The sequence below is a fragment of the Setaria italica genome, chromosome V (assembly GCF_000263155.2).
Source record: "Setaria italica strain Yugu1 chromosome V, Setaria_italica_v2.0, whole genome shotgun sequence".
NCBI classification, from domain to species: Eukaryota; Viridiplantae; Streptophyta; class Magnoliopsida; order Poales; family Poaceae; genus Setaria; species Setaria italica.
Window position 1 is genome coordinate 32,506,453 of NC_028454.1, and position 22,294 is coordinate 32,528,746.

General features: G+C 44.4%; 2 protein-coding genes across 2 annotated transcripts; one reads left to right on the forward strand and one right to left on the reverse strand.

The window, feature by feature from the left end:
* The first annotated feature begins 10,993 nt into the window (after positions 1-10,993).
* On the forward strand, positions 10,994-20,077 carry LOC101784475 (protein VACUOLELESS1). The gene is made up of 15 exons (XM_004969410.3): positions 10,994-11,952; positions 12,675-12,965; positions 13,880-14,019; positions 15,311-15,416; positions 15,510-15,602; positions 15,859-15,948; positions 16,070-16,183; positions 16,743-16,865; positions 17,077-17,150; positions 17,236-17,290; positions 17,518-17,693; positions 18,239-18,368; positions 18,450-18,552; positions 18,929-19,026; positions 19,674-20,077. Exons 1-15 carry the CDS (start codon positions 11,089-11,091, stop codon positions 19,839-19,841), a joined length of 2,625 nt encoding a protein of 874 aa, XP_004969467.1. The 5' UTR covers positions 10,994-11,088; the 3' UTR covers positions 19,842-20,077.
* A 161-nt stretch (positions 20,078-20,238) lies between these two features.
* LOC101784873 (60S ribosomal protein L18a) lies at positions 20,239-22,095 on the reverse strand. Its single transcript, XM_004969411.4, has 4 exons — positions 21,946-22,095; positions 21,741-21,856; positions 21,574-21,637; positions 20,239-20,796 (listed from the first exon to the last, which is right to left on the reverse strand). The coding sequence occupies exons 1-4, from the start codon at positions 21,958-21,960 to the stop codon at positions 20,455-20,457; spliced, it is 537 nt and encodes a 178-aa protein (XP_004969468.1). The 5' UTR covers positions 21,961-22,095; the 3' UTR covers positions 20,239-20,454.
* Between the last annotated feature and the right edge of the window lie 199 nt (positions 22,096-22,294).

Genomic DNA, 22,294 nt, shown 5'->3' on the forward strand with positions numbered 1-22,294 from the left:
ACGACAAGCAGAACCAACCATGCAGCTTGCCCACACAAGATTCGTTGCTCCGAGTAGTACTAGCTCCATTGCAAATGTGAGGTATCCCGTTCACGACATACAAGTGGATACACCATGCAGGTTGGTGACACCTTATGGAAGGAAGAAAAATAAGTTTCGAGAGGTCACAACCGGTATGGCAGTAACGGGTCATGTGTTCCCAAAGGAACCCCCGCCAGAATACGCCTGGGTGGAAGTTGTTACGGTATTGGATGACTCGTGCGAGATTGACATCCCTACTGATGAGGAGATTGAGATTCTTGGTGATGTGATGAACCAATACATACTATGGCATTGCCGAGATATCGTTCTGAATAATGCATCGCTAGAAACCTCACGGTCGAGCCAAGATGTACCCCTACTACATTCAAATGTTGACATAGAGCAGCCAACACAGTCACATGTGCAGGGAGCTACCAATGACGGCGAGGAGCCAATGCTATCACCTATTCTAGAAGGTCTCACTGAGGACGAGTAGATATCACTACTCCAAGGTGATGAGCGGGTAGATGATTTACCACTTATTGATCCAACATCGCCTTCGCCGGCATCTCCACCTCCCCAGAGGCCAGTGATACCTTGTATGGTCAGCACATATGATCAAAAGGCTCCATCAACAGAAGTCGACAAGTTTTTAAATGTATTGAAAAAGAAGGCTTCATCTTCCGGTGAGAAATCTGTAGCTTGCGGCGCCTCTCGGTAAAAAGAAAAGGATAAAAACCTCAATTTCTTTGCGTGAGATGAAGTCCCAGAGAATTATGAGCATGGTAAACCATTCTTGTATCGATAGGATCTGTTGGATGGCCCATGGGAACTGAACAAGCTGCATGGATAGACCATGAAAGCAATGAAGCAAGGCATTCGAGCAATCACCTCGTGTGTCCCGAAAAAGGTTTTCCTTGGCATTCTCGATTACCAGATTGTGATCGATTTCGAGGATTTGCACAGACCTTACTGTCGACAACACCTCGACGTGAATCTCATTACCGTATGGTGCTTGTAAGTCCACATTTATCGCATACACGAGTTTTAAATACATACATATATATTTTATATGTCAAGTACCTGAGTGACTACCTATTCTGCAGGATGCAATGGAGGAGGAAGAATTGATGAACGACAGGTTCAAGGTAGCGTACCTTGACCCAGCACAAATTAGCGAGCCAGAGACAAGTTCAAAATGATGGAAACGGTCAAAGAACAAATGGAACCAGCACAGACACAAGCAGAGAAAAATACTATAAAAGCAAAAGCCCACAGAGATAAAATGCACAAAGTGTCCGTATACATTGCAAGAGTAATGAGAAAAAAAACTCATAAGGATTATATCATGGCGGCTTCCGATTTTTAGTAAGCTAGCCAGTTTTAATTACTATATATATACTTGGTGCTATTTAATGCCATCTATAATATAAATTATTCTAATATAATGCAGAGACCACTGGATTTGCATCATTAATTTACCCAAGCATGGAGAAGCAATGGTCCTCGACTCAGCCAGATTTAGCAGAGATAGTTACAAGAAATTCATAGGCATTATACAAAAGTAAGACATTCCTTGGCAGTACTTAAATGCATGATGAAATTCTATACACCTAAGTTGTATTACTAACTCTTGTGTTTATATCCCCAAAGTGCGTACAAGCTTTACATAATAAAAGGCGGGGAGTGCCCTGAAAAAAAGAAGAAAGCTATGAAAATAATATATCATAGATTCGTAAGAACATAAAAACTTGGTTTTTTTTCATATAATGTAGACTTGTCATTAATAACAACTCATCATTTTTCTATTTGATTGCAGTGCCATAGGCAACCACTCGGTACTGCGCTATGGCAGATATTATGTGTGCGAGTTCCTCAGAAACAATGGGAGGTACCGGACGAACCCCAAAGATGTAAGTCTCTTATACACTGCCATGTGCTAAATTCCTAATGGTAATACATCCTAATCTTTATTTACTGTATACCTGCAGATGCCTAGGATTGACACTCGCGATGCGGCGCTCGAAGATAAAGGCATCGACAATATTTGTAGGGACATGGTGAGGTTCATCCAACGCGAGATTTGTCTTGAGGATGGAGCATTCTTTGATCAAGATGGCGTGTTGATGGCGGACGAATGCAAAGGTTTTCGTAGATGGACGTAGTAGTTTTAATATTAGCGTGGCAAAGAATAACTCTATTCCAAATGTTGAATTATGTGAATTATTTATTATTCAAATTTGTTGAATAATGTGACTTATCTATTATGTACGATGCAACTTTTAATAATATGAATTATTTATTATTTAAGTTTGTTGTTATGTGGTTGGAGATACATATTTAAATTTGGCGGCTAAAAACTGACGGGGAATATAAATAATAAATAATTCATGTGAAATAATATATTGAATGGGAAAATACATATTCCGCCCAAGTGATGTAACCACCCGTCAGCACAGAAAGCCTCTGTGCTGGCAGGTAGCTAACGTCGCCTGCCAGCACAGAGTGGTCTATGCTAGTGGGCGAGCACCCGCCAGCACTGACGCCATTTGTGCTGGCTCAACGTTGCTGGCGAGTGCTTGGCTCGCCAGCATAGAGGCCTTTTAGCCGCTAGCACAGATCTTTTGTGGCCTAGTGGCCCACCCCTCTCCTCCCTTCCCTTCGCCACGCCACTGCTCGAGCCGGCCGCCGAAAGTCCGAGCAGCCCATAAGGACGGCGGCGGTGGGGTGACTCCCTGCTTCTCCTTCGCATCTAGGTGGGCACGGCCGCCTCGGTCGTCGGTGCGGGTAGCTCGCGGCAAAGCCGGTGAGGATGGTCGGATCCGGTCTTAGCGGCGGCTGCTGCTGCTCCCAGGTGCGGGGCACGACAGCGATGGCTGTGGGCGGATCCGGCGGTGCTGCACCCAGATTTGTCACCCCCGCCCCATTCTGGCACACGGCTGCACGGCGAGGGGCATTGCGGCAGTGGAGCAGGTCGAGGACGGCGAGCATGGGGTGACGGTCGGCCTCGTCCTTTGGGGCGGCGCCGTCGGTCATGGCGTGGGCCTCATGCGCGGGGTGGCCCTGGCAGTGACCTTGCCGAAATCAGGGTGCTGCTTCCGGCATGTAGGCCCAGTGGTGGCCGCGCGTGCGGACGCCAAGGAGACACGGGCCCGGCGGCCCGGTGTGGGGCGAGGAGGCCGCGAGATGCGGTTAGGTGTGGGGCGAAGCCTGCGGCTGCGACTTGACGTGGACGGGCGGTCAAGCGACAGTGGCGTGGCGCGCCATGAGGGGCACAGTGACTGCAGCCTAGTGCTAGGTGAGGAGATCGCACAGCGAAGCCGGCGAAGCCCGCACGAGAGGAGGTTCTACAACGACGATTGCGTGTGGGCTCCCTGGCTGCGGTCCAGGGAATGCCGGGATGTGTACGTGCAGTGGCATGGGATGGGATGCTCTGGGTGAAAGCCTTTGCCGGCAATCTTGCTAGTGGCGATGGCGGCGACGCCCTAGGGCATCGTTCTCCCCGTTGGGGGCGTCATACTTGGAGCTTTATCTCTTCTGCACGGGGTTCTCTGGGTGAAAACCCTATCCAGATTCTGGACGAGCGATGGCGGCGCCAACAGTGTCGTGCCCTCCTTGGAGGCGTTGTCTCTAGAGACCTAACTCGACCTAACTCCGCTTTGGCATTGCTGGTGACGCGTTGCTCATGGGAGGCTGCAGCTGATGGCAACAGACTTGCAGCGCGACAAGGTGGCATGGTGCAGGATGGCAAGCTTGACGGGGGTTTCTGAGCTCACGTGGAGGCGATCGCAGTTCTGGTAGCGACTAGGGGTTGTAGCATTTTGTCGGGTTGGCTGCTTGCAACGGACCACGGCAGCTGGCGTTCTTTGGCAACTGTCGGTGCGGTGTGGGACTGTATCGGAGGATGGCGCTTGCAGCAACAGCATAGTGGGATGATTAGGCTTGCAGCGTACTGTGACGGGTTGCTCAGCTTTGTTGGGCTACTCCGGTGCGGTGCATCATCAGAAGATGGCTCAAGCGACTACCTTGGCTTGTTGACATGGCGGCAGAGGCTATGTGCGAGGGTGGAGCAACAAGATGAAATCGACCTGCGGCGGCGGCTTGGCTATTTCATGGAGGCCTGGGGCAGCGGGGCAACATTGCTCACCATTCTGATGGCGATAAAAGAAATATATCTGTGACATGGAGTACTGTGGTAGGAGTGGCGAGGCCCCGCGCGTGTTGTTTCTTCGAGGCGACGAGAGTGAGGTGGAGTCTAACGGCAGATGTGGCAAGGCCCCCGCGCGTTTGTGTTATCGTGGTGGCGACTCCGAGGCAGCCTGCGAGAGGTCTAGATCTGGTGGTATCACTCTGTCGGGTGGAGTGTGATGTTGCAACGGCACTACGACGAAAGGTCCCGCATGGCGGTGGCCTTCTCGATGCAGTGCGGTCTATTTCTCTCGGTCTCCGGTCATTGCGGGGTCACGATGAGAGGTTTCGGCAACTACATGAGGGTGAGAATGTTGGTGGATGCCGCGATTAGGCTTCGAGTCGGCTGCCATTGTCAAGTGGAGTGGTGCGGCTGCGTTGATGTCCCAATCCAACCGGTCGGTTTTGGCAGTTTTAAGTTGAGTGGTTACTGCCGTTGATGTCACAATCTAACCGGATGAGTATAGTTTGCTTTTTCTTTTCTTTTTCTTTTCGTGCCTATGACCTCTTAGGATCGTAGTCTTATTTTTTTTCTGCTATATCAATAGAAACTCTCGCACAGTCTTGTGGGAAAAAAAAAGATTGACAGGGGTCGGCAGATTTGTTGCATGGCGTAAGAGGCCGCCAAGCTGGTTTGTTGCTAATGGGAAGTTCAGTAAGCGAGTCCTTGTCATCTGAACCTGGAGAATTTCCTTTTTCTGAATCTACACATATGGATCGCTTCCGTTGTCTGGCGCTACGAGGTTGCCCTACTCCTACTCGTAGGACTGTGTACAACACATGATGGTTAGCACATTAGTATGTTAGATTTCTTGATGCAGCAAAATGGGTATTATCATGACACCTGTGGGAAGTGGTAACTGTACTGACAAGTGACAAGACAAGATGATGGCGGTCAAAGATATCATATCTGAATCAAGCACTTACCGTTAGTGATTGGGTTAACTGATTGTTCTTAACGGTTACTCATCGTAGCTAGGTTGAAACCTAGACTGGTCTAGATCACATCATTCTGCGCCATCTGCTGAATTTCAGAAGGTTTTGGAAGTTTAGAGCATCTTTGCATTCAGCTCAACGGTGTAACATGACTGCAAACTGTACGTTCCCTCCAAGCATTGCAAGGTGACAGGTGTGAATTCTACGAGTGAAAGATTTGGCGTGCTTTCCTACAACCACCATACACATGCATTGAGGGAACGTATACTTCTTGTTATTATTTTTTTTAAAAAAGATTTAATCAAACTGGACCATGCCGTCCTTTTCCCTTTAAATATTTCCTTAAATATTTAAGATGGAGATTGCCAATGATGAGCTTTTAGAGGGAGATAAAGCGCTAACGACAGCAATTAGACAACACGCTCATCATGACTCGCCATTTTCTACTCTTAAACACAATAATTTTCCCAACTTTGCCCCTAGCCGTGGCATAACCCGACAGGGGATACCGATAAACAACGAGATAAGGTTCGACAAATCCTGCCACACGGTGTCGAAATTATACGCTCACGAGTAGACAGAAACACCAAATGGCAGGCATGCTATGAGTTTCATACTTGTGCAGCAGTCTCACTCATTAGATCCTGCAGTCACGGACCAGCTCTCCGTCTGTCCATGGAAATCCAGTGAGGGAGACCAGTGGAAAAGGTTAGAGATACACATGGCAGCCTTTGGTCCCCATGCCACCATCATGTTGCTGCTACGTATGGCTCTTCTCCTCAGCTCCAACACTGATCAGCAGTTCAGCTTCAGGCCTTCAGCACCACAGTGTTCTACCAATTGCTCCAATTTCTCAAGGATAAAATATGCTGAAATGTGCAATCTTGCAGTATGGTATACACAAACAGAGGCAGTTGATACCAACATGTGGTTGCAGAACACAGAAACTGATACAGTTGAGCCCAACTTGTCGTTGCAGGCACTGATGCATCATCCTCCACAGACGGTCGATACCTACTTACTTTCTTGGAATATAAGCCAGTAAGTAGCTACGCAGCGAGCTAAGTAGCTCACGGTTTTTGAAATGCAGTTCGTTCGAAGCATAATGATGGCTGCGATCTCCTTTCCAACAACCGCAATTCACCAATGATCTGATGAGCTCTCCACCGGAATTCCATCGATTCGTGCTGGGGTCCTTCGCTAGAATAAACTTCCGAGTGAGTGGCCAAACCGGGCGCAGGATCGCATCAGTGCCCCCTGATTAGCCTGTGGATTAGTTTCGCTGATGGTAACTGGTATGTGATGTTCCTGAATGGAAAGAACCCATGTGAAAGCTTCTCCCTACTGAGGCTGAGACTACTGGTCTGCATGAATGTGCTTTTACATTCCAACTTGTATGATCTTTTGAGCAATTTGCCCACATTAACACATTTTTACAAATAGAAGTGGCCTACCCATGCCTTGAAAGCACCGTGGATCTGTGACTTGAGCATTTTGGTCAATCCTGCAATGAAGTATAGATGCTATATATAGTGATAGTTCACATGCATCATGCATGTCAGTTGCAATGCTTTGTCCAATAATCCAATTATTTGTCTGCCTCAATTAGCAGTAGCACAAAAGAAATGAAGTCGCGTCTTTCTTTCTCTGTTACGTTACCGGATTTCATTTAATCACGTAATTAGATGTGCTGATGGCATATCCTTGTATGGTGCACCTAATTACTTCCCAACGAAAACATGCCTTTTTTCTGGGCATCTTTTTCACTACATTATTTGTTTCTTTTTGTCCAATGAGATAAGCACACAATGCAATGTTTAATGTATCTTTTGCATGAAGTGACAAAACACCTGTTTAGGAAAAGGAGCGCTTCATTTTGCTTTGTCCCTACACCAAGGAAAAGGGGCAAAAAAGAACGTCAGAAAGAATTTGTTAGGGAGTACGAGATGTTTCTTTTTATAAATCTATTTGGCACTGCTTTGCAAAAGAAGCCTACCGACTATGGTTTCTAGAAGCCAGATTAACCTCGGGAGAAATGGTAATTTGTTTCTAAAGTACTTCAAAGTAAAATGGTTAGAGAAGTTCACTGACACAAATGTGCTGAGTGCTATTAGCCTATTACATGGTATAGTGATTAGTGAAGCTGAAACTTCAAAGGTCCAGTTAGCTGAGACACGCTTGCTTGCAAGTTCCATCGATTCAGTTGCTAATGAGTATCACCCTTTCCTCATTGCGTCAGTTGACCTTTTGCTCTGCATATCCCAAGATGTCGAGGCGATTTGATACGCCAACCACCGCTGCTTAATTTCCTCTATATGAAGGGAAAGCATAAGGCACTCGAAAGCCTATCCATCCATGTTGTACTGGATGATTTTGTGGACTCACACACCAATGCCATGACCTAAACACCAGTGGCCTGCTGAGTAGTGCAGCTTCACCGGCCTAGAGGTATTCAAAAACACAACCTACCATGTACAATCTCCTATGCGGATATGATCATGAAAGGAAATAAGCAGATGAACTAGTGACTGATTTTTTCGACAGGAAGAGCAAGACTGATGAACATGTGTAGTCGGTGACGATTTTTTTAGAAACATTATTGGCATTCTTTTCACCTCATTCGACCAAGTACTCTGCACGCGTTTTTTTCCAAAAACATAAAATAAAAGAGGATTTAGTTTATTTGTGAGGCGCAACTAATCGTAGATGGTTTAGCTTTAAGGTTTGTACTATATCATACTATTTAACTTACTTACATTATCAAAAGTTAATGCTTTGACGTATATACTTTGTAGTTAGAAAAAAGCATGAGCTCTCCGGCTCTCCCTTAATATAATTAAGGTGGATCAGATGATGGCATCGTGTACGTTCTCTAAATGCAGAAGGAAGAGAAGAGATCAGTAGTATCTAGAAAATCTACCATCTCTCCTGCATGGTCCCTGAATTACAATGCTGTGCAGTGTTGATCAGATTGTTCTCCTTGAGCCGCACACGGCTGAGTGATTGCTACTCGTGTCAAAAGGTCTGCACGAAGGGGGCACGTCAAAAGCCTATTAGGCTCATCATGGGGAGCATGCCTACGCCAGGTCATCGAAAAATCACGTAGTGCGACACGTGCTATATATTTCAAATATTCCCTGTCGAAAACATAGAAGACGATGTATACACGGCATTAAGAGATCTCAATGGGTTGAAGAAGCGTTCCATATGCAATAAAATATTTCATTCAGGCTTCTTGTCCCATTGTGCAAGTAGTCAATAGGAAAAAAAATAACAGAAGTTATGCTATGGACAGACCATAAGATGATAAAATAGCATATGTGTATAGTACAGCATTAAATAAATAAAGTAGTTGATAGCCACGGAACCATTGCAAGCTAGCAGGTTGCCATTGGCAACCTGGACTCCTAGCAAAAAAGAAAAAAAAAACTGAAACACTACTACTCCATTCAAACAATCTTGCATGAACACTACTACTTTCGATGGATCCATCCTCAAAATCTTTTACAGACTTCAGGACTCAAGACTCCCCAAACTATATGAGAATAGTGGCCAGATCTTACCTCCTACATGGCTACACCCCAATCTCAATTTCACTTTACATCACCCAATTTTCTGCACAACTTTAACCCTTTTGATTCTTCAGTCCACCAGCCACCCAGCCACCGTATGGTCACTCTCCTCTAAAATTTCAAGGCGTTCAATACCTAGACAGTTGGCTGGAACCTACTTCACCAAGCTTTCAAGATTTTTATTTACAAGAAAGCTTCTATCCCTTACCAACTATGCAATTTGCAGCTACAACCAATAGATCATTTCAAGATTTTTATTTACAAGAAAGCTTCTATCCCTTACCAACTATGCAATTTGCAGCTACAACCAATAGATCATCATATGTTCTGCAATTTAGCAGATCCGTTGGAGCTGCAACCAATACTTCTTCCCATTGATTAGTTTAGTTCTCCCCCAAGGTTTAAATTCTACTCCCTCCGTCCTGAATTATAGGTTGTTTTGGCTTTTGTAGATTCATGGGTTATGCTATGCATTTAGATATACACTATGTCTAGATGCATATAAAAAGTTATGAATCTACAAAAGTCAAAATGACCTATAATTCGGGATGGAAGGAGTAGTCTTCACCTACTTAAGTGTTTGCAAGTTTGATTAACTATTCACACTGGATGAGATTTTGTGCGCTGCTAAAAAATGAGGGTCGAGATCATGCATACTAACGGGTACCTATGCCAAGGGCACCCTCACGGGAAGGGTCCGAGATGACCGAACGTAAAGAGGCCATGGACCCAACAGCAAGAAGGATACCAGAGATGGCCCATGCGACGTCGCGGCCTGCCTCCCAACCTTCCGTGGCTGGCTGCTGAAGACCATGACTCGCCGTATCGCCCGGCTCGAGGGTAGAGCCCGCAAAGAGCCCAAAGCGCCTCACCTACCTTTTGACTAAGGGTGACCAGTGCCGTACCCGGCGCATTAAATGCAGGACGTGGCTTCCCTAACCGCCCCACGTGGGGACGTGACCTGGCGGAAGGCGCTGACTTTAACCAGGGGACCCTTGGGGATCCAAGGGTGAGGCTACACCCTTTAGACCGCCCAGGACTACTTGAGGGACGGGGCCATGCGGCCCGTACTCGCTCACGCACCCCGACGTCATCATCACCCTCCCCGCCACGGTGACATGTTGTGATCAAAGCTAGGCTGGCACGACAGGTCTAGTACGGGCCCGCAAGCGAGGCAGGACCCATGGTCTGGCGTCACGACATCGAGCGACCGTGAGCATGTTGGAGAGGTCGGGGAAAGCCGGGGAGAGTGGCACGCCTTGTCCAGACTGTTGACCTAAGGCTTACCTACTCATCCTAGGTATGGACGACAGCAACAGTATCCATCCTGTTCACTGCCACGGGGATGGAGGACGTGACGGAGGCGCACCGTGGAGTAGGCCAAGCCATGCATAGGCAATCCACGCCACACAGGAGCCACCATACAGGGCACATGAGACCCACGACCGACGAAGAGGATAGGATAAGGAGGCCCATGATGTCAAGAAGGGCCGTGCCACCCGACCATACCACGACCCCCGACTTTCTCCAAAACGTTGGGGACCTAGCCTATATAAAGGAATCAGGCCTTCTCTCTCACTCTCTGGACAAAAAACACACGCACCACACGAACTCTTGCTTTCAAGCACCCCATTGTAAGCCCAGTGTACTCAATCCAAGGAACATGACTTCTGCCGAAACTGGACGTATGGACTTTCCCGAACCAGTATAATTCCTTGACTCTTGTGTGCTAGCCATCGGAAGTGAGGAGAGCGCAGCGTACAGTCAGCGGTACAAAACATCAACACGTACAATATGTGCCGCACTCTAAAGTACGTTTGGCATGTTCGGTCTTTCGGAGGTGCTCATAAAGGTAGGGTTGCTTACGTGTGTTCGTAGGAGCGAGTGTGGGTGCGTGTGTATATGAGTGTCTGCATCTGTACTGTATCGTTAAAAAATGTGGGCATGACAATTTTTCTGCCACAATTTCGAATAGTATTGGATTGGATGTCAAGATGTGATAGCTAAAAATTTTTTAACTTTCAACTAAACAATGCCAAAGTTTATAACTGAAGTGGGCAAATTTTGGAGCCCAACCAAACACTCGTAGCCTGCCGGTCGCGCGGGCCAGCAAACTTGCCGTGTGCCAGGCCCACCTGGACCGTAACGCGCGCGAACCCCCGACCGAGCCCAGCCAGCTGCCAGCCCGGCAGCCCGCGCTTGCTGGGCTTGGCTCGCCGACGCCCGGTCCCACACGTCAGCGGCCAACCCGTCGTAACTGGATCCTCACACAGTCCATCTTCTTCCCCAAGCCCGGCCGCTCGCGCGCGATCCGGCCGCGCTCCCGCCTCGCCTCGCCGGCGGCGACCAACCCCACCCGCTTATACCGGCGATGTCCTCCTCCGTCTCCGTCGCGGCGGAGTGGGACCTCCTCTCCGACCGCTTCTACCGCCGCCTCACGCTCTACTCCCCTCTCCCCTGGTCCGCCCCGGCACCCACCTCCACCTCCTCCTCCTCCGGCGTCGGCGGTCCCGTGATCGGGCGACTCGACCTCTCCACCCACATCGTCGCCGCCGCGCCCTTCGGGGGCCCGATCGCCGCCGTCCGCGACGACTCTAAGATCGTGCAGCTCCACTCCGAGCCCTCCCGCCGCCGCCTCCTCCTCTTCTCCTCCTCGGGCCACCCCATCGCCTCTGCGCCCTGGCCGCCCATGCTTCCCCGCCTCCACTCGCTCGCCTTCTCCAGCTCCCTCAGCCTCCTCGGCCTCATCTCAGATGGCTCTCTCCTCCGCTTCCGCCTCCCCGATCTACAGCCCAGCCCTAGCTCCAGCCCCATGCCCCTACTACCTCCGGCCTCTGGAGGCGTCGCTGACGCTGTATTCTGGGGCGGCGGTGTAGCCATCCTCACAGAGGACAACCGCGTCGTGGTCGCCACGGACATAGAGGCCGACGACCCACACCCCCGTGACCTCGCCGACCCAGGCGTCGGTGATGAGGAGCATGTTCTGTGCATGGCCGTGGTGGAACCGCAATTTGTCATGTCAGGGAGCCCAGAGGTGCTGCTTGCGGTTGGCGACCGGGTGGTCGCGGTAGATGAGGATGGCGTGCAGGTGCTCGGGGAGGAGCTGGAAATTGGACCCGTGCAGAAGATGGCAGTGTCACCCAACGGAAAGCTTCTTGCAGCATTTGCACATGATGGGCGCCTGCTCGTAATCCCCACTGATTTCTCCAGGATCATATTCGAGTATGAGTGCGATGTGAGTTTTATAGCTCTGCTGACTGCTTGTCCAAGCTTACATTCTTTGCTTTTGCTGGGCTCCAATCATTAATGTGGCAGATATAGCTTTAAAAACAGATAGTTCATCAAGATATTTAGACCAGTTTGGAGTTTGGACTGTGGCTGACTGAATAGATAGGGAGGTTTTAGCTGATGCACTGCATAAGAATCGCACTTAATATGTTAAACTTTTCTTTGCTAGTTTATGTTCTGCTATCCTGTGTCTGAGAAGCAACAGTGTATATCTCTTATTGAAGGGTCACCAATGGACAGTAAGCAGATAGCTGTGTCTATGTTCAACAGTTTGTTTAATCGCAAATATTGGAAGCACTTAAATTTCTGTTGCCTTCCTCGACCTCTGCTTCAGAAGGTGTCTATGATGAATAGTGCCATAGGTTTTCAATGATAAATAGTTCCATAGTTGTTCAGTACTAGGCTCACACCTAGGACCTAACAGCAGCCTAACAACAGAAAAATACAGCTGTATCTGGAACTAAAATTCTCCTTTTAAAGTTTATTTCTTTTTTGTCCTAGCTTTGCATTTGGAACTTGATTTGTGTATTTTAAGCAATAGAGAAAGGGTTATGAAATAGTGCTCTAGGTATGAATGCTTGTGCCATTTTATGTTCTGTTGCGCATGTTATTTTAATAAACTGTTCATTAGTTAACTTATTTTTTTCTTTTCTTTTGGTTATCCCATAGTCAGCGTTGCCACCGGAACAAATAGCTTGGTGTGGACTGGACAGTGTACTCCTCTACTGGCCTGAAGTGCTTTTGATGGTCGGTCCAAATGGAGATCCTGTGCAGTATAATTATGATGAACCCATAAAACTCATTCCTGAGTGCGATGGTGTAAGAATCCTCTCAAACTCAAGTATGGAATTTCTACATCGAGTCCCGGACAGTACTACATTAATTTTCGGCATTGGAAGCATGTCCCCAGCAGCATTATTGTATGATGCTCGAGATCACTATGACAGGCAAAGTGCTAAGGTACTGTTAATAATCCATGGGACTTTTGTAGCTCCGTTTCACATGTGGATAAATTCTGAATGAAGTTAAACATCATTTTATTGTTGTAGCTTGTTTATCTTGTAGTACTAGTATTCAGTTATACACCAGTTGCTAGCTTAGTGATCAGGACCTTTGGCATACTACTGTTTTATCCACTAAATACATGTTGTATGAGCTAGATTGAGATCCAAGGCTAAGTTGTTTTACATGCATGGACAAGAAGTTGGGAAAGGCCTGTGTTGCTAATTTTTATTATGAAGACAATGTTCTGTCTGACCATTTTGTTCTCCCCTCTTCCACCTCCCAGTCCCCCACACAAGATGACAGAATAAACTGCAAGAAACCGCTTTGTATTCGCACAAAAATATGGATTGCCAACTGGGTGGCCTTGAGGGCAGCTCCCACATAAACTGTTAAACAAATTGGGAAATGACTCCTTTCTTAACTAAACTGCCAATGAACCATTGTCAAGATAAAGAGTTCTTATCTATTCATTGTTCAGTTCTCTCAACTTATATCATTGAAGTTGGTTTTCTGTGGTAGACCACAGTATGTGCAGCCCTTAGTAGTATATGACAAGGTCGCCAAGAAAGGAGGTGTGTGTTCCAAGTGTGGTCTATTGATGCACTAAAGATGTGCTCTTATATTCTAAATTTCTAATCTATTTTGCTGGTTGGGTCTGTAGTATCAGAGTTTTGCCGCACAAGTTAGTGTGTGTGTGTGTGTGTGTGTGGTACATCTTGACATGTTTTCTTATGCTTCATATTATGGCTCTCCACACATGCTACATGCAAATTATATCAAAGTTTATTAACATCTAAAGTAGACAAGTACCACTTATCTCATCTCTTGAAAACCAGAAATGGGACATTAACAATAATCCACACTTGCAGGCTTATGACAACTATCAGCTAATATCATCTTCATTGCCTGAGGCAATTGAGGCTTGCATTGATGCTGCTGGCCATGAGTTTGATGTTTCACGCCAACGCACATTGCTAAGAGCTGCTACTTATGGCCTAGCTTTCTGCAGGTTGATTTTTCTGCTTTTAGGATGATATATTTGTGCACTCTATTACTACTGTTTTTTTTTGCTTATTTGTAAGTAATCATGTTTGTTTGTTTTTTTCTTTTATACCTTTACTAATCTTAAGCTGTTGATTGGAGAATAAGTTTTTTTTTTTTGCAACGATTGGAGAATAAGTTGTATCCTTGATTAGTACACAATTTAAATTTCAAGTGGTTTTATATAAAGTATAGCACTACTATTTCTTTCAATGTCTATTGTTATGGTAGCATGTAGAATAATACCCATGCAACAGATAACTAGTGTCTGTACTCTCCAAGTTTGTATGAATGGATGGGATCACTGGATTAGGTCACGGTGTACCAGTTGAAAAGTGATAGTTATGTTAAAGCTTGTTCTCCAATGTTTGATTTTTTTTTTAGTATAATTTAGTTCAGCAAAGGTCAAGGTTAAGCCCGAAAGCTTCTTTTAAGCCCAAGAATTGGCTAATTGTGGAACTACAGTAAACAGCTTAGCTTCATAACTGGAGTAAAAGTGTTATGTAAGCAATTTTGTGAATTCAAGCTCCTACTTATCATTGAAGTCATGTGAGCTACCACTTACCAAAATTATGCAATTTATTCCTTACAAGACTCCCAGATGAGATTCCCAATTTCAGACAGTGGGAACTTGGGCTAGGCCCTGAATAGGCGCAGACAAAGCAAGTGATGCTAGATAGATTTCTTTTCTTGAACAGAATTGCAACATTAGTTGAGGTGTAAAAAAGCTGGATATTCATATGAGAAGATAGCTGAGTACTCGACTTTTGCTAATGTGGGGAAAAACTTTGTGTGTCAGGGATACCGATTGCTTTTTCCTCCACAATATATGCTTATCCACTTACCAATTTTGTTTTTCTTATTGCCTACCTGGTAGCTTGCTTATTCGTTCAGATTGTGTGACTAATTGAACAAATTAGCTCAAATAGATCGTAGATAATGTGGCTGTTTCTGACCCCATCTTTGTTGATCAGTCGACCATATGCTTCCTGGTTAACAACAATTGCTGTTATACTGCATGCCATGTCTTCTAAGTACGACTTTACTTTATACACTACTGCTACTCTGGTACTGCATCTTGCAACATTGTAGTTTTATAGTCCAATTTATTTATTTCACCAAACTTTCAAATTAAACCAAACAGTATCTTTGGTCATTACTTTTACTCGTAATATTTTTTGAGTAGTGCTATTCCTCTGCATAGAATACTTTATTTCTGATATTTGAACTTGGCATTGATACCCAGTTGGCTTTGGCAGTCGTTTTCCACATGAACGCTTTCAAGAAATGTGTAAAATGTTGCGAGTTCTAAATGCTGTTCGTGATCCTGAGATTGGGATGCCACTGACCATTCAGCAGTACAAGGTTTGTGATACACTCCATTCTTTAATGAACCTTATATTACCATTGATACCTTTTATGTCTTAATACAGTCATCTTTTCTGTTGTTTTCTTTAGTTGCTTACCGCACCAGTGCTCATTGGACGTCTCATTAATGCTAATCAGCACCTTTTGGCACTTCGCATTTCTGAGTACCTTAACCTGAATCCGGTAACCCCCTATTTCTTCTCTTTATGTTTTGTTATCTGGAAAAATTGCTTTATTGCGGGCAAGCACTGTGCCTTTGCCTTCCACAATAAACTCAGAAGCACAAGTTGCCCACTGTTAGGTTCCAAGCATTACATAACCTTGTTCTAAATTACTTTTCATGTGCAACAAAATTACTTTCAGATAAATTAAATCATTTACTCCTAGTTGTTATTTTTAAAGTAATATCATTTGGATTTACACCTCAAACCTTTTATAGGAGGTTGTGATAATGCATTGGGCATGTGAAAAGATTACGGCATCAGCATCTCTTCCAGATACAGTCCTTCTTGAGGGCTTGCTTGATAAGGTTTGTGTTTACTATATTCAGGCTTACACCTTGATACTTTTACCTGGTAAATGCATACGCTACTGCAGGTCTTCAGTTATGTCTCCTTGTTTTACATCATTGCATGTTCTTTCTATTGCAGCTCAGGTTATGTAAAGGGATATCATATGCTGCAGTGGCAGCTCATGCCGATAACTGTGCCCGGCGGAGGTTGGCTGCAATGCTCGTTGATCATGAGTCACAATCCTCAAAGCAGGCAAGTTTTCTTTTGTGCTGGTGACTCAGGTAGATATGATGCAACTGATTGATTGAGGAGTGGGGCATAAATATGATATTCCCCAGTAAACGAAAATGAAAAGAAACTAAGTGAAGAATATGGTTTTGTCATAATTATGTCCTAATTATATAGGTGTTGAGGTATTTTTGGGTACATCATAAATGAAATTGTCTAGATAAACTGCGAAGTGTCTTTCTGGTTTGCAGAAGGAAGTGGTAACCTGATTAGGATGTGGAAATTGAACTAATAGTTCTGATATATGAGAACCTTTTGTAGAAATTCTTATACTCAATTAGGTTGATGATATGCTTGCCTTCTATCTGAGTGAGATTTTCTGGCTTCTGAGCCTGTGATAGCTTTAGCTGGTTTTGTATTTTCGTAGATGCTAATAGGCCATGACTCTGCAGGATATGCTATATCTTTAGTAATTACAGGAAATCTAGCATGCTTAAATAACAAAAAAAAGGGAAAGAGTTACTGCATATCTAGTAGGAAAGGATGTGCATTTAAAATCATCTGAGTGGTTTCACCTTCACAGATTCCTTTGTTGCTAAGCATTGATGAACAAGACAAAGCATTATCAAAGGCAATTGAAAGCGGTGATACTGATCTTGTGTACCTTGTGCTATTCCATATCTGGCAGAAGGTAGCTATAGAGAAGGTAAATTCCTCAATCCTCTTTAAAAGATTAATATTTCCGGTTAAGATACAGCTGTTAGTAATTTTTTCAAGGATCCAACATCAAGTATGAATAATTGCTAATTTGTAAGTTTTATCCTTGTGAAACTAAACTTTGGGAAGCATAACTGAAAGTGCTCCCTATCAAGTGTTGTATTAGTGTTAATGTTCTGTGATGACTATACATTTTACAGAAAGCTCATTTGGATTTTTTCGGTGTAATTAATGCGAGGCCTGTGGCTAGAGATTTGTTTATAGCATATGCAAGGTGATGCATTTTTCCTGTTTACTGTTGCTACTTCAACTGTATACATCTGTTTCCATGCAGTTCAGTATCTCTAGTTTGCTTGCAGACATTCGAAGCATGAAGATTTGAAAGACTTCTTTTTATCGACTGGGAGACTTCAAGTAGGTTGCATATACAGTAATCTGCCAGTTCTTTTATCTGATTCTTTAACACATGAATGCCGTCCAAATTATTTGCAAATCGGTAGTATGCTATTCTGCCTTTTTATTGTACACTCTAGCTGTTAATTCTATCATCCAGATAAATTTAATACATCATAAGTGCGGGATTTACTACGTTAAATTTACTTTTGCATTTCAATTGCCTAAGCTATTGAGAACAATTGCAGGATGCCGCCTTTCTTATGTTGAAGGAATCGAGTGAATTGGAAAAGAATCCCATGGCAAGCAAGGGATCTCATCTCCAGCAAGTGAGGCCAATTGAGCAGGCCCATAGACTTTTTGCTGAGACAAAGGAACATGTTTTTGAATCCAAAGCTTCTGAAGAGCATGCTAAATTGCTAAGGTATTTGAGGATGTGACGTGACATTGAATTTGTCATGTGAGAATATACTGCTTCTTTCCTGGGCTTCAAATGATGAAGAATTTACAACAATTTGGTTTTTAGCAAGGTTAATGGCTTAAATAAGAAATCTAAATCATGTGATGCAAATTAAAACTGTGGGGGTATTGCATGTCTCAAAGCTTATTTGATATTTTGCTTATCAATCTAATCAGCATGAAACATATATTTCCTCCGTTCTTCAGGCTATTCTGTCACTTGTCAGCTCACAAGCCTTAGTCATATGCAACTTCATGCATAAAAATTGGTCTTTGAGTAACCTGCAACTGGCTAATGCTTAGTATTCTATTAAGACCGTTTTCTTCATTGTTTTCTTGGTGAATAAGGCAAGGTGCTAGATCCATATAGATTGAACTTCATCATGAAAATTTGGAGAGATGTGGCTGTGATTTACTGAACTCCTTGCTGTAGATCTAGGGTGAAACCATGTGCAGACTCCTGCTTAATAGTTATGTCTTAGTCACTCTGTTTACTTCTTTTCATTCCAGATCACAGCATGAACTGGAAGTTTCCACAAAGCAGGCGATATTTATGGGTTCTAGTGTTAGTGATACAATCAAAACCTGTATTGCAATGGGAAATGAGCGAGCTGCACTCAAAGTGAAGTCAGAATTCAAGGTATTCAGATGACCTGGAAACATATGGACCTGTTCCATTAATTTGTAGTTTAGTCTTTCTGACGGTCCTGTTTCTGCACAGGTTCCTGATAAGAGGTGGTACTGGCTTAAAACATGTGCTTTAGCTACAGTTGGAAACTGGGATGCTTTGGAAAAGTTTTCAAGAGAGAGAAGACCACCAGGAGGTGAGTTTGTACATATGACTTTGTTTCATGAAAGTTGAGCTTTAATTGAATTGATATTTAAATTCATACTTCTATGGGTGTGAGCAAGTTCATCATTACCCTACACAAAAGATTCGTTCTTGCAAAGTAGCACTTTTATGCCAACTAGATTTTTTTATTTTGTTCTGTTTAAAAGTTAAAGCCTGATTTGAACCATGTAGCAATGATGTAAACATTAACTTCTCAGTTCTCAGCATTGGGTTATCTTCATTGGCTAAATTCAAACTTAAGAAAATTGCTTCCCTATAATAATGCTTTGCCTCACGTTGTCTATGCCTTTTTTGAATTTGGTAAATTGATAATGTCGTGTAGTAAAGTCTCTACTTTCAACTTACAGGCTACAAACCTTTCGTGGAAGCATGCATTGACGCTGGTCAAAAAACTGAAGCTCTCAAATATATTCCAAAGCTAACGGATCCTCGTGAAAGATCTGAGGTATATTTTAGTTTGCAAGTTATCTACAGAGAATGCATATAAACTTTATTTAAGAAGCTGCTGCTGTGTTTATTTCCCTGCATCATATTTTTTATCTGGCTTCAACCTTAAAAGAAAATGAGAGGAGAGCAAACATTTACTCCATCCCAGAATATAGCTACATGCCTACATTTAGGTTTGTCCTAAGTCCATTTTTAACTTTTAAAAATTTAGAAAGACTGTCAATGTAAAAATGATGTTAGTAGAATCATTGTGAAACAAACTAACATAGCATGTAGTTTTTTACCATTTGAAATAGTTTTTTTAGAGATTATTAGTCAAAATAAAGTTTGACTTAGGACAAACCTAAACTTAGCTATATTTTGGGACGGAGGGAGTAGCTAATAGCAAGAAAATGAAGCTCTGCTTGCCTTCTCTATGTAAAAACCTAAGGCGAATGTGCCTAAGTGAATAAGATACTGTTTAGCAACATTGATGTTGACCGATTGCAGTAGATGATAGATCAGGTAAAGGATACGATGAAATAGAAGATCCCCAATAGCCAACACATGTAGTCTCTCACTTCACTTGAAATAGAACCCAAGATTTCATTGGTATGATTTAGAATCTCAGAAAAACGACTTGATCTTGTGATTACTTTTGTGTAGGCATATGCACGGATGGGTATGGCGAAGGAAGCTGCAGATGCAGCCTCACAAGCTAAGGATAGTGACGAGCTATTTGGCCGCCTGAAGATTACACTTGCACAGAACAGTGCTGCCGCCTCCATTTTCGATACATTAAGGGATCGGCTATCCTTTCAAGGGGCATATTGAGCTGCATGAATCATGATTGTGTATGTGTTGTAGGCCCAGGCTATGCACCCTAATGTTTTTAACAGGTCCAGCCTTTCGTTTATCCATTTATTTTTTCGCCTTGTTTTGCTGTGTACGTGTATGAAAAAATTGACCTCAGTGTGAATACATGAATGTCCATAGAGATTGCATAACAGCAGTTCCCCACAGCAATAGCACGTGCTGGAATTTTGGAATGGGAAAGTGTGCTTCATTTTCTTTTCGTGGAGAAGTGTGTAGCTGAACAAGGGAAACGGGAAATCTGGAACAACTTTTGCCCCATGCTACCAGGCCAGCGTGCACCGAGCCACCAAGGCTGCCTCATGGATGCTTGATTCTTCCAAACACAAACGCAGCGGCGACGATCAACAGAAAGAAAAGACATGCAAACAATACAGAAGGCCTCCACACTGATCACCAGTACCACTTAAGTCTGCCAACTACTCATAATACGATACTCAAATGGTTCACCAAGCACGTTTCAAAACGAGATGAATCATCAAACCTCTGAGGTCTTAAGCACGTCAAAACTTAAAACATAGAACTTACGACTCTTATGCTCCCAAACACTGACCACAGCACAAGAACAGCTGAATCACATGAACAAGTTCGGCCTCGACGCCTTGAACGTGGTCTTCAGCTTCCTGGTTGGGGGCCTGATCTTGCGGGAGACGAGGGGGAACTTGATCTTCGAGTTGTGGAACTGCTTGGTGTTGTCCCTCTTGCACAGCTTGAAGTGGACCGTGGCAGTCTTGATGATCTGGATGCAGGGCGCCCTCACACGGTGGCGAGAAGCCATCTCATTGTACATCTGCTCCACTGCACCGTTCAGGGTGGTGTCACGGTACTCCTTGTACATGTTGTGGTAGCCGGTTCTGCTCTGGTAGCGCAGCCAGATGCCATAGTTCTTGATCGTAGTTGGGTTACGCTCAAAGATCTGAAACAACATACAGAACTTTGTGAGTGCTACAACACAAAGAACACCATTTTGTGGATCATTGTCTAACAATCATTTATGCAAAGTGCTCAAAAGGTCAAAATAACAAACATAATGTTAACGTGTAATCAAACACTCAGACAATAACCCCACTGGAGCTGCCAGCCATCCGGGATAATCTCAATACCTAGTTGGTTCCCAATGCAGTTTAAATACAGCTAACACATCTGACAGTGCAGACAGCAATATTTAGGTGACAAGGAGACAAGACTGCTCATTTTCTGAGATCATGGCAATACTTAGATTGATTATTGCAACGTGTTCATTGTATTAGAGGCAACATTCAGAAATACCCAATACACAACTAGCTGATAGTGGGTGAAAACAGACCCCAAAACAAAATAAATTTGGTGATATAACTACAAATCAAACAATTGCGACCATAATGGCATACACCAACAGCTCGGTACAATGTAATTATGTCATCAGTTTGCCAATCCTAGGCTATATCAAATCAACAGCAGTGCTGAGCTACAATCTCCAGACAAACTTCCACTCATAATATATTGCTTACTAAAGGTCATACTAACATCAAAACGATATTAATATTGGAGACCGTGACTCCCGGAGACAAACATGGTTGGGCGTCCGGAACATAGCGACCATACACAAATTGTTAGAAGCATGGTGCTAAACAAGCAGCGATAGGATAGCAAGGTTCATATGGAGCAATCTGATGTGCTAAAAAAGGCGTGCATATCGCAGAAGCAGGCGTACCTCGTTGATGGCGAGGACCTGGCCGTTGCTCTTCTTAACCTTCTTGAGCTTCCTCAGGAAGTACCTGCACACGGGCAACAGCCGGAGTTTAGGTGCCAACTCAGATCGAAGATGAACGAAAGCCTTCGACAAAGAAATCTGCAGAAAGCGCGGAGATTACGGCTTACCAGAACTTGCTCTTGGCGCGGACCTCGTTGGTGGCCCAGAGCTTCATGCGGTAGATCTTGGGGTGCTCATCGCCGGGCGTCGGCAGCGCGCGCCCCACGACCTGGTACTGATGGAACTGCACGCGTGCGAAAGCGGAGATCAATCAAACGCACGGATGAAATTCGAACTGCCGCCGTCGGAGGGATGGAGCAGGCGAGGACTCACCCTGAATGCCACCATTTCCGCGAGCTCGTCGAAACCCTAGCCTACGGAGGCGAGGAGGAGGACGAGGGGAGGCGGCGGCGGGCGAAGACGGCGCCCGTGGGTGTGAGAGGAGTGTTTATAGGTGGCGAGTTTGGTTGTAAACCCTAATGGGCCCTTGTTCGCTCCGTTATCGGCCTTCTTCGCGGGAATTATGTTTGGGCTTTCGCTTCTTTCGACAAGGCCCATATAGTTTTGCAGCAAGTGACTAGTTTTTTTTCTCAAGCACTTTTTTTTATTGCAAAGACGATTAGTTTTTTTAAAAAAAAAAAGAAATTGCAAACACGATTAGTGACACTACAGAAAGTTATTA

Coding starts and splice junctions, on each gene's coding strand:
- LOC101784475 (XM_004969410.3), top strand. CDS start 11,089: ATGTCCTCCTCCGTCTCCGTCGCGGCGGAGTGGGACCTCCTCTCCGAC. Junction 15,417..15,509: donor TGACCATTCAGCAGTACAAG/GTTTGTGATACA, acceptor TGTTTTCTTTAG/TTGCTTACCGCACCAGTGCT. Junction 16,866..17,076: donor AGAAGGTAGCTATAGAGAAG/GTAAATTCCTCA, acceptor TACATTTTACAG/AAAGCTCATTTGGATTTTTT.
- LOC101784873 (XM_004969411.4), bottom strand. Junction 21,638..21,740: donor CGCGCCAAGAGCAAGTTCTG/GTAAGCCGTAAT, acceptor GCCCGTGTGCAG/GTACTTCCTGAGGAAGCTCA. Junction 20,797..21,573: donor AGGTCCTCGCCATCAACGAG/GTACGCCTGCTT, acceptor ATGTTGTTTCAG/ATCTTTGAGCGTAACCCAAC.